Source organism: Cynara cardunculus (genome assembly GCF_001531365.2).
Source record: "Cynara cardunculus var. scolymus isolate 2C chromosome LG 8, CcrdV1, whole genome shotgun sequence".
Lineage (NCBI taxonomy): Eukaryota > Viridiplantae > Streptophyta > Magnoliopsida > Asterales > Asteraceae > Cynara > Cynara cardunculus.
In genome coordinates this window covers 22657428-22670135 of record NC_037535.1, presented here as the reverse complement: position 1 = coordinate 22670135, position 12708 = coordinate 22657428, and the positions used below count along the sequence as shown (strand labels likewise).

The following is a 12708-nucleotide window of genomic DNA, read 5'->3' as shown; positions in this document are numbered from 1 at the left end:
AAAGACAATGACCGAGAGTCTTACCCAGTAAGTGCAGGCGATAGCTCTTACCCGGTTAGCCTTACCGGGTAAATTTTTTCATACAATGCCGTTTTCATAAACTAAAATCTTACCTGGTAAGGTAAATAATAATGTTAAATTTAACTGGTAAGGGCTTACCGTGTAAATGTTTGGGTAAACGGCTCTTAAGCCATTATCTATATCATTAAGCTACTACGAAACAGTCATGTATAGCTGACCGAATAAGATGTGAATTTGATTAAACTGTAAATAAAAGCTGTGAATTTCATTAACCTGTTAATAAACAAACTCATCTATTGGGTTGATTATTTGCTACATCTATTGATTATTTAATTTAAACAGTAAATTTGATAAAAACATGAAAAAGGGAAACAATGTGATGTGAAAAACGTGTTCATCATCTTAATGCATTTTAACAATTTTATCAGTTTTAAATAAAAAGAATACAAGTAATATAATTACAACTAAATAAATATAAAAATCTTTTATTTAATCATGTAGTTACAACAATATATAATTTTTTTATTGATTTTTTTGCCATTACTGGTATATTTGCAAACTTGCATCCACCTCAACTAATTTAACGAGACCCTGAAGATAAAAACCAAGAAAAATCTCTAGCGACAGTGGCCCCAAAGAGATCCAAACCGACAATCTATGGGGAAAACCCCATGTACTAGTTGTATCAGGGGCGTACCTACCAAAACCTGTGCAACTGCTTAATCGATCTTCGTAAGTAGAATGTTTTTTGAGGTATGAAGATATGCACGCAAAACTTTGAAGGGTGTTATGAGATATTAGAAAATACAAGGAATATCAACAAAAAAACCGAATTAGTCCCTCAAAGTAAGCCAAAAAAAAACTTAAAAATCCCTTGAAATCAACCAAACACCACCTTTTTTCTTCTTCTAAAAATGGTGAAATTCAATTCATCAACAACTTTAAAGACCACCTTAAAAATGCACCCACTAAACAACAAGGATGGTGCCTGATTGATTTGAGCTTGGATTCAAATGTCAAAAGTACCAGGAGGTGTCAAGGAGGAATACAAATCCCCTTATGGTCACGGATGTTCAAATGCGGTGACTCCGGGCTATCTGCAAAACAAGTGGTCACCCTGGAATTAGTCGACTAGCATAGCGGGTTGGATATCCAGGTTAATTAAAAAAAATCACCCACTAAACAAAAATTTTGGTTCAGCCACTGTTTGCGATAACTAAAAATGTAAGAGCAATCTACATTCTTTTTGTTTGACTTGTCATGTTCTTGCTGTATTTGACTCCAGAAATATACATACAAAAGTCAACTCTCATGACAAATTCCATCAAAAAAGACGGCAAGTTTCTAGTTTCCTACTTTCTTTAACGGCTTGTACAGCACTGCAGTAACAAATTTGGACCGAAATCGCAGGGAAGAACTCAGCGCAAGAGTTGGCTGACTGCGATCGCCTCTTTGACAGTACAGATGGTTTAAATTGACCGATAACGGTTCCTCTAGGTGGTTCGTGGAGGCAGCTGCCTGATTTAGAGGCATCTGTTGTAGTAACGGAGGTAATTCAGGCAGCTTCTCGTTCAGATCGTCTAAAGTGAAGGCTGGATTGCTGTAGCTTGATATCGGTGATGACGGGCACTCGGGTTCTTGAAAATTGTTCTGAAAATCAAGAATCAGATTTCTGGATCAGTTTATATGTTCAAACAGCACTTTCTGAACAATTAGAAACTAAAAATTCAAGCTTTTTTTATCCCCATTAAGCATACTGTGATTAATTCTGGCAAATCATCGACTCTAGAACTCAAACGATACTCAAATCTAGAGGATCGAGAGCTTACTTTCAAGTTCAATACGTTGAAAATGTTTCCCATTTCATCGCACTCGTGTGGCAACTCAGGAGCATAAGTCCACTGCCCATCAACATTATAACGATAAAGATGAACACCGACACTAAGCATCTTAACGATAGAAAATTCGCTGCCCGATGATCCATCTAGGAATTCTCTGATAACATATAAAGATCCAAGAATCTGTACAGTTAGAAATCTAGAAATTACTAGCAACTAATCCTGATTCAGATTTGTGTTAATTAAACCTTGTTTTCCAGTAATCCCATGATCCCTCAATAGCAACCCGAGTTCCGTCATGAATCCATCTGATTACGGCGGTTCGATATTGTGTTGATGGTTCGTTAGATCCAATCTTTTCCATTTGCATGATTTGATTAGGGTTTTGACAAGGATCAACAGGGACCTGAAAGAAAACCCAACATTCTTTACCATTTATAGAAAGTAAAAAACCGAAACCGAATAATCTTGGAAGAATCAGTGAAATCAAGCTTCAGTCTTGCAAGATTTCAAGAACATGAAAGCCCACATTCTTGATGAACATCTAGCAATGATTCTTTGATGATTTCTACTTGCTTTCTAAATATAGAAATGTTAACCTTATCAAAGATACAGTTTTGCAAGAATCAAAACCTAAAAATACCAAATACCCATCAACCATCATAAACATTGAATCTTGAGATGCTCATGTTAGCACCAACACACACACACACACATCCCTACACCCCCATGTAAAATACTTGGTGCTTGAACTTGACTGACCTGAGGAGTGCACATATGAGAAGAGGGGTTAACCATATGTGCATGATGACTGCTGCTAACCTGCGCCTGGACATGGCCTTGCTCATCTTGATCAAGCTCTTCACTGTTTGCTTTTCTGCCATTTACATTACCCATTACTGAAGAAGGTTGTATGTGAAAACCCACTTAAAAACACACACAAATCTTGATCTTTTTCATAAGAAATGAAAAACCCAGATCAATGAAGAATGGCAAAGAAAGTGGGTTTGACAAATAATTAAGCACAGAGAAAGCGATCAAGAAAGATGATTGATGGAAAACCCTTGTTGTCACACAAGAACACACACTGCTTCTCTCCTCTGTCTAAAACCCTGTTTCTTGGTGGAAAAAGAAAAAGTGTTTGTATCCTCCAATGAGTTCGGAAGATCCTTTTGCTTGAGAGGTTGGAGTAATGATGTTTTTAGTAAACAAAAGAGTAAATTACAAAATTGTCCCTTAGGTTTGTGGAGACTTCGGTGTTTTGTCCTTAACTTTCGCAAATTACAAGGACTTTCGTTTAGGTTTGCATTTCATTACGAAAGTTGTCCTTTGGGTCATTAAGTTTTTACTGGTTAAGTGGATCGACTTCGTTCCACGAAACAAGAAGAAATTGAAATCTTCCTGTTAGGTCGTCCAGTTTCGTGAAATGTTAGAACCGTTTTGCCAGAGTATTTTGTGCCCCGTGTTTAAGTTATGTGAAGGGCATTTTGGTCATTTTCTTCACCATCTTTTTTCTTCTTCGTTCCATCATCAAGATTTTCAAACAAGATGAACATGAACGACAACCTAAAACCCACATGAAGAACATGAACACAAAACCTTGCAAAATCAAAACATAAACAAATGTCAAAGTGTAATAGAATTTTGCACGCAAATCATCAGGAATGACAACAAATATTGTATGTTATTCCAAATTTTAATGATAAAAAACCATAAATTAAGGGCATGAAAAATAAGAATATCATGAACATTAAAACCCTAAAATCGAAAAACCTTCTTGTTGACTAAAATTGTAATACTTAATTCATGCAGATCAAAACAAGAATCAACATGGGACAAAAAGATATCATCAGGGATGTAGCGCTTCAGATCGAGGAGTTTGGATTGTACTTCAAATCCATTTCTATTGCACCTCTTGAAGATGAAGAGATGGTTGTAACAAGTGAGGCAGGTGAAGAGATGAACAGAAGCAAGAGAACAACCGTTGCAAGAGAGCTCTCGTCGGATTTATGTAGGTGACGTGGTGTGTGTGTTTTCAAGGTGTAAGGGGGGAGGCTTCAACCTCCGTCCACCCCTCTTTGGTCCTCTTTGTCTCCTGCCTTCATTTTGTGGTTAAAAAATCGTTGAGAATGATCAAAGCATGACTAGTACGTGAGGACACTTAACACACTAGGTACCAAACATTAGGGGGGCGATGAGGATTTCTGCAATAAAATCCAAACATGACTGGCGGTGTTTGTATTTTCCAAAAGTTCAAGACGAAAATCAGATTTTTTCACAAAGTATAGGGACTATTTTTATAATTTACTCTAAATAAAACAAAAGGGGATGGTGCATGTTAAATTAATTGCATTTGGGTCATCTACTTAAAAAAAATTAGATGAAAAGTAATGTAATTATCTGAACCAACAGTCTGAATAACATAAATGACCGATTTACCCTCAAATATTAATTATTTGAACATCAAAACAAAACAAAAATCATAAAGAGGTTGACGATGGGGTATCTCATTTGGGAAGAAGGCGATGCTTTAAATAAGGGGTAGATGTGTCATTTTTGTGGCTGAATGGGGATAACACAACATTTTTATTTGTGCGATTAAACCATGTTATGTGTGAATAAGCCATAAGTAAACAACCCAAATGAGCTGTGCGAATAAGTCAGATAGACCAATAAGCCTAATTAAGCCGCAAGTAAACAATCACTAAGTGTGCACGCATATGTAATGTAATATGACAACTTAAATAATACATTGGAACAAAATGACCAATTAATGAATAAAAAGTGCTACCATACACTTTTTGTATGCTTAATATCATTTTGCAAATTTCAAGCAACGTATAACATCATAAAAGTACGTTAAAAAATAGGACATATACTGTATATGATAGATTGATAATAAAAACAAAAACTTGATTGAGAAGACGACCTCTGATATTTTCTTGTATGTATTGATCATTTCTTAAACGAAAAGACATCTGTGTATTGAAAAATCAGTTTTGACAAAGTTAGAACATCAGGTTATGAAATTAAAAAAACTACTGTATATGCTTTAAGATGATGAATACATAAAAAAACAAGCTAAAAGTTTGACTTGTCAGTATTTGCATGTATTAATCAGTAATTGACTTCCAACAAAACGAATATACATAATAAACATCTAATTTATGAAAAAGAATCAATAAGTATACAAATATTCACGAGAAATTACATATGATATGAATAACCCTTGAAATGTTCGTATGTATGAAACAGTATTTGAATGCTCTAGTTATTATCAGATCTCGAAATTTGGACTTAAATAGAAAGAAAAGTCAAGACTGGGACTGGAAGCGTAATACACCATGCTAAACATTTAATAGAACATGTGTGGAGGAACTACTTTGAGAGACGGCATTTGAGACCCATTTGGTGCTCATATATGAATTTGTTCCTTTCTCGTTTCCGAGTAAAACCAAAGAAAGAAATTCAAGAAAAGATCGAGAACAACGGAGGAAAAAAGGTAGTTAAAGCTACAGGTGTTTGGTAGCGAGATTAAGGTAGCACATTATGATATAAGAAAGTTTGGTGTAAGAATCGAGTCAAGATAAAGACCATAAAGCCACTGGTTTCAAACTTCACCAAATGTGAGGAGCGTGTATGAGTTTATTTGTTGCATTTGTCATAAATAAATATTATATAAATAACCTGAATCTTATTTTGTTTGGATCGTCTAGTTTAAAACAAATGAAAAGCCAAATAACTCAAAAACTGATTTAACCGATAAAATAATGTGATACAAAAACCTTGCTTTTAGATTTCTAATAGTAGCTCGTAAAAGTCATTCGTCAATTCCAACTAGATTGATGTTTGTATAGGACACTTCAGTAAAAACCAATACACACACGTGTGTATACACGAAGTATCGTGTGAGAATATAAGTTAATGTGAGAAACACAAGAAATTGATCTAGACCATTGATCACTTTGATTTCACCCCCACCCCATTAATTGTGTTTCTCACATAAATTGATCTAGTGCATCTCATTAGTATTAATATTCAATTATGATTGATCCAAGGTGTGAGATTTCCTCTTACATTTCTCAGCGGAATCTAACCCTATATATATTTTTTGTATGTATGTGTGTATGAGGCTCATTCAAGGGAGAACTGACTAGTTTGTGATAACTGTGAGATATAATCTCAACCACAAATCAAAAGATAAATTAGGAAATTTATAATTTTGGTAATTTTGAATTAAAATTTTAATGCAAGAACATTTTAAGTATTTTCTCTTTCCTCTTCTCTCTCTGTCCGTCGTCCTTCGGTGATACCACTGTGATACCTAAAAATATTGACTATGTTAAACAAAAGACAATGTGATACCCAAACACATATAAGATGCATTGTGATACCATTGTGTTACATCTCCGATCGACCACACAAACGACCTCAGTGTAATACCCAAACACATATAAGATGCATTGTGATACCATTGTGTTACATCTCCGATCGACCACACAAACGACCTCAGTGTAATACCCAAACACATATAAGATGCATTGTGATACCATTGTGGTATCACCAGAGGAGGGTGGTCGGAGGCCGGGGGACAGAGAGAGAAAAGAGGAAAGAGGAGAGTTTTAGAATACTTAAAATGTCATTGCATTAAAATTTTAATTCAAAACTACCAAAATTATAAAATTCCTAATTTATCTATTGGTTTGTGATTGAGGTTGGATCTCACGGTTACCACAAACAAATTAGTTCTCATTTGATTAGTCCCCTGTATGTGTGTGTATATATATATATCATATATATATATATAAGGTGTGAGATCGCTTCTTATCTTTCTCACCGGAATCTAACCCTATATATATTTTTATATGTATGTATGTGTGTGTGCATATATATATATATATATATATATATATATATATATATGGTTGGGTTCTAGTGATAAGGAAATATATTGTGAGAAGCGTAAGAAGCTATCTTCACCCTTAAATCAATCTTAATTGAATGTCAATACTCTTGATGCACCAGATAAATTCCATTCTAGAGCACAATTACTGGGTGAACATGAGAATGAAAATGATCAAAGGTTCAGATCTCTTTTTACATTTCTCATTATAACTTCTCTTATCACACAATCATTTGCTTATACATATATATATATATATATATATATATACACACACATATATAGTTGGATTCCGATGAGAATGAAAATTATATGAGAAGTGCAAGATTTGATCTCTAATTAAAGATTAACACTGACACTGTACACTGAAATATAGCAGATCCATTTATGTAATAAACATAATTTATAAGGTGAAAATGAAATTAAAAGTGACAAAAAAGCTACATATGTTTTCACTTTTTAAGTCCTATTCTTATATGATCATCCTTTGTGTATATGTGCATGTATGAATATACTTAAAAGTCTGGAAGATGCCATGTGGTGAACAAAGAGGTCATCACATGGGCATGGCTTCTCACATTTTAAACAATTTTTTTTATTAATTTAGAGATCCAACCCGTTATGTGAGTCGACTAATCTTAGGCCGACTATCTGTTTTGCAGATAGACTGGAGTCATCGCATTTGAACCTCCATGACTAAAAGAGGATTTTTATTTCTCATTTGATTTAAACCTAAAACCTTTTGGTACTTTTGATCTTTAGAGTCAAACTCAAACCAATCAGACACCATCCTTACGGTTATTTTAAACAATTTTTATATGTTAGGGTTTTCACATCCTCGAATTGCCGTCTTAACATTTATAGTCTCCAACTTATTCAAAAAAAAAAAAACACAATTGTCACTGAAATGAAACTCCCTCTTTGTTTCCTAAAAAGCCCATGGATTATTGCCTTTCTTCTTCCCATTTTCACATTTGCTTGTGGGTCTTTTAGTAATTCCACCATCTTCTTCTTCATCATCATCACGCCTATCATCTTGATCTCTTCCACTTTTCTGTTCACTTCTCATCACAAGAGTTCAAACCAGGTTGAAGACGAAACAAATATTGGATTTTTAGATATGGGTTTGCCGGAATCTTACTCGGAAAACGAAGTTATTGGCCGGTTTTCACCCACAAGTGAAGAAGATTCCGATTTTGACAGCCGGAGTCCCGATTGCTCCGACGAGGAGGGATTGATAGAAATAGAACTTCCGACAGGGAACTACGTTCACCAGAAACGAGAAGAAGAAAAAGAGCTGTGTTTTCAACAATTCTTGCCGGACATATCACCGGCATCGATTTACCGGTGGTCGGAGATGAATGAGGAAGAGAATCTGATCGAAATTGACATATCCATGGGGTCCATTAAGTGCACAAGATTTTAAGTTGTTGTCTCATTTTTTAACATATCCGATTCCAACCTAAATGATTATGAATTCAAATCTTGGGTTCACGTGATATCAACTTGTTTTTATGAAACTCGTTAGACCATTTTTTACACTTGAAACTTTACAGCAAAAATGTTATGAAAGTAAAAAAAGTCGGACATCTACAACAAAATTACAATCTCCAATCTTCATCATTGAAATTACAGACCTGTTGATCTATCCTCCCTCCCCGTGTTGACCATTCTCGAGTGAGTTGAGTCTCGACCTCCGGTTAGATCCCCTAAATCATAAGGGTGTTTTCATTCTATATTTCTATTCAAGTTTTAAGATGTTATTGTTTGAAATTGTTTGATGTTTTAACTAGGCTTAAAATGCTATTATTTGAGCCAACGAGCCTTTCAAGCGGTTGTATTTAGAGGTGACAATGAAAAGTTAGATTCCATTAATAGAGGAAATTTTCTTGAAATATTGGAGGCCTTTATTAGCGATGTTTGACATTTTCATATTTGACGTCTAGTTTTAGAGTTTTACTACGTTTTAGCTTTTTAGAATGTAAATAACGAAGAAGACAACCACACTAAGAATCGAGAGTACCCATGCTTTATAACAACGACAAGTTAAGTTGTTGAGTGTTTTTATTCCATAATGACAGACAGTCTAGAGATGGTGACTCCACACTTCTTTTGCTCCTGTGTTAGTATTCCATCTGATGTCTCCATCGAATGGGGCGGCCATTTTTCCACCGTCCCACTTGAAAAAGAATCATCTATTATCCAATTAAATTTCTATAAAGGTATAGTGTCAATGTGTAAATGCAAGAAAATGGTTATCTAAGGAGATGTTTACTAGATAAAAAATCTTATCGATATAATAAAAACCAAGAATCTTACCCGATAAGTAAGGAAATGACTATTACCTGATTGACGTTTACCAACAATTCATTTTGATGACTAAAGGTTTTACCCTCAAGGTAAGTGGAGGTGATGACTCTTGTTAGTAAACACTTACCCAGTAAAAGCTTGTTGTGCGAACCCTGAATATAAGGGTGTATATATAAATTAAATGATTATGAGAGAGAAAAGAGAAGCCATGTCGAAGTCTTATCAAAGGAACATGAACGGAATTGAAAAGGAGTAACGTGACAACTTTTTGGGAGTAAAAATATGTTGTCCTAAAATCTTTTATTCTCATGATAAAATTAAAATACATCATATTTTAAATTTATTTAATTCAACCTCAATTTTTTGTAATAATATGTTTTATATGATTAATTGGACTGAAACTAGACCTAAGATTATTAATAGCCCATATTTTTTTTTATCATTTTTTTGATTAACCTGGACATCCAACCCGCTATGCGAACCGACTAATCATAGGACGACCACCTGCTTTGCAGATAGCCCGGAGTTATCGCATTTGAACTTCTGTGGCTACAAGGGGATTTTTATTCCTCCTTGGATTTGAACCTCAGACCTCCTAGTACTTTTGACATTTGGAGCCAAGCTCAAACCAATCAGGCACCACTCTTGTTGTTATATTTTTATCATTTTTTTCCACACTTTGATATGAATGGTGGATTAAGAACAATAATTAACACTTGAAATTAGGAATGGTGGAACGATATCAGGATGCTTCATGTGATGGTTTGATGTGTGTTGTCATATGAGAAGGTTGATTGTGTATTCCGTGCTTTTTCATTCCAACGGCTCCAAAACTACAAGTTTAACTCAAATCCAAGTTCCAAAGACGTTAAAAATCATCTGAAACCAAAACTGGGTGCTCTGATATGATTATGTGTCTATATATATACTTATTCTTATTTTGTACAGTAAGTCATAAATAAGCTATAATTTTTATGGTACAAATGAAAGTAGAATAAAGTTCTAAAAAGAACGATTTTGGGTATCTCCGTATATGATATGTGATAAAGTTTTGATGTCTTTTTGTGCACTTTTATTAGGTCGAAGATTTTGTTCCAATTCTTTTGCTGACAAAAAGTACAATCATCGTGTATTTAGAATCTTAAATCATACAAGATGCTATCTTATTCACGAAGCTAGAATCCTCTATCCTTAATATACATTTATAATATACCGTATCAACAAATATATATATATATATATATATACACATGTTTTTGTGAATTTTAGATCTTTAAATTATAATAAAAAAACTTGATTAAACAAGTTATTATGCTATATTATAGAACATTTGATGAAAACTCTTAAAAATCATTTTGTATGCATGAAGTATTGTATATTGATGTATATTACTTAAAATTCAATATTACAAGTAAATTATGCATAAGTACAACTTATTAAAGCTTCATGTTTGAATTCGTGTAACTAACTGTGGATAAACATAATCAAATAGAGGATAGACATCTCATTTTAAAATATAAAAAATCTAAAATATAATTACGATAATTATCGAGTTCTAACAAAATAATTAATTATTATTTTTATAAAAAAATTATATTATTAACCAAATATAAATTACTTCGTTATTGAACATAAATTAAATTATAATTAAAAAATTATACAAAAAACAAGAATTTTAAACAGTTAATTTGATACTAATATCGATATATTTTTGTCAAAATTTTATGATATCTTCAAATTTATATTTTATTCTAAAATAAAAACATCATCGTTTTTTCAAAATCACATAAGACCATACTATATCGACTAAGATGAAGAATAAAATAAAATATTAAAATCAAGATCTATCTCGCTGCATTACGCAAGTACCCTTCTAGTAATTAAGAATTTATGTTTAATTGGACTCCAAAATCAAATATACATTTTTGGATTTTTTAACTAAATTCCAAATTGACATGATATCTTGACATCTTTAGGAGCTATGCTATAATTTTTTATAATAAAGTATCCTATTTTAACAATTCTAACATTAAATAAAGATAAAACTTCAATATATTTAATTAAAAAATTGATTTTTCTCTTCAATATATTTAATTTCAATATCTTTTATTAATTAAAAAAATTAAAATACCATTTCTCATTTTTCTATAGTTTTTTTTCTCTATTTAATATATCTAAATTAAATTTTTTATTTTAATACAACTTTTGAAGATGCTTTACTTTTCACCTCATTCCATTCATACACAAGTAATTTCATAATTATTGATGGACACAAATTCGAAATTCTGTAAAATAAAAAATTTGTTAATTTATTATTATTATAATAATAATATTTCAATTTATAAAAATATTAAAAGAAACACAAACTAAGATCTAATATTGAAAAAAAAAATACAAAACCTAATATAAATTTAAAAATTCACATGTCAATGATGAATATAAAAAAAAAGAAAATAAAATTTTAAATTAGCAAATATTTAAAAATAAAAAAGTAGACTTTTTTTTTCTCTTTTCTCTTTAATTTGACTCCTCATAACCAACCCACTTGGCCACCTCACCTACCTGGCTTCAAAGATGGAGCGCCACCGCCCCTACCAAAGCTGCCCGATCTTCCCAAGCTGCCCGTCGGACTACCCACACCCATACCCGTTTGATGATACTGACCCGAATTGTACATTTGTTGATACCCTCCGTACATCCCGTTATAGCCACCGCCGCCGCCTGCCGTTGCATCTCCACCTCCCTCCTTCTCCCCTGGCCTTCCCATGGTGGTCTTCTCTCCTTCCATTTCCCTATACTTTGCTAAATACACCTTCAGAGGCTCAACGTATTCTTCAAACCCTAACGTCGTCATCGCCCACAGCAGATCGTCGCCGTTTATCGTCTTCCTCTTCTCTCTCTGGCACTTATCCGACGCCTCACCGGTTATGAAACTGATGAACTCCGACACACACTCCTGCACCGTCTCCTTCGCATCCTTCGAGATCTTCGCGTTCGCCGGTAACGCCTTCTTCATGATTCGGCTCACGTTAGCAATCGGCAGAAACCTGTCTTGCTCCCTCGCCGATAAATCGCCGCCAGCGTTGTGGCCACCTGATTCGTTATCGGAATCCGCCATAGCCGTTACAATATTCGAATTATTTGGCGCCAAAATCGAGGAAGTAGATCTCCGGCTGGAGAAGAGATTGCCGGAGCTCCGGGAATGTTGGGGGGGAAGGATTGAGAGCTGAGGAAACGAGTACCGCGGTCCGTTGGATCGAGGGTGTAATAATACATCAATAGTGACACGTGGCAAAATGATAGCCGTTTGTTTATCGATAAGAAAAGGTTACGTGGCAAGCGTGATTGCCGATGGATGTAAATGTGGGGTGGAGAAAATTTGGACGGCTGGATGACGAGTCACGATATTTGTTTGACTCTTCGCTAAGAATCAATCCATTTCGGATAAAAGTCCCACGAGAGTATTTATTTCTCTTTCATCCATTTAAAATACAAAAACAAGTAATATATATATATATATATATATATATATATATATTGATCAACCTGGATATCTAACCCGTTATGTGAACCGACTAATCTCAGAACAACCACCTGCTTTGCAGATAGCCCGGCATCGCATTTGAACCTTCGTAG

The 12708-nt window shown here is 34.0% G+C and overlaps 3 protein-coding genes across 3 annotated transcripts; 1 reads left to right on the top strand and 2 right to left on the bottom strand.

The window, feature by feature from the left end:
• Positions 1 to 1339: 1339 nt before the first annotated feature.
• On the bottom strand, positions 1340 to 2936 carry LOC112517454 (SNF1-related protein kinase regulatory subunit beta-2-like). Its single transcript, XM_025124888.1, has 4 exons — positions 2622 to 2936; positions 2108 to 2265; positions 1851 to 2016; positions 1340 to 1671 (listed from the first exon to the last, which is right to left on the bottom strand). Exons 1-4 carry the CDS (start codon positions 2754 to 2756, stop codon positions 1366 to 1368), a joined length of 765 nt encoding a protein of 254 aa, XP_024980656.1. The 5' UTR covers positions 2757 to 2936; the 3' UTR covers positions 1340 to 1365.
• A 4946-nt stretch (positions 2937 to 7882) lies between these two features.
• On the top strand, positions 7883 to 8188 carry LOC112516323. The gene has a single exon (XM_025123337.1). It carries the CDS (start codon positions 7883 to 7885, stop codon positions 8186 to 8188), a length of 306 nt encoding a protein of 101 aa, XP_024979105.1.
• A 3367-nt stretch (positions 8189 to 11555) lies between these two features.
• Positions 11556 to 12419, bottom strand: LOC112517091 (nuclear transcription factor Y subunit B-3-like). The gene has a single exon (XM_025124410.1). It carries the CDS (start codon positions 12188 to 12190, stop codon positions 11627 to 11629), a length of 564 nt encoding a protein of 187 aa, XP_024980178.1. The 5' UTR covers positions 12191 to 12419; the 3' UTR covers positions 11556 to 11626.
• Positions 12420 to 12708: the final 289 nt, after the last annotated feature.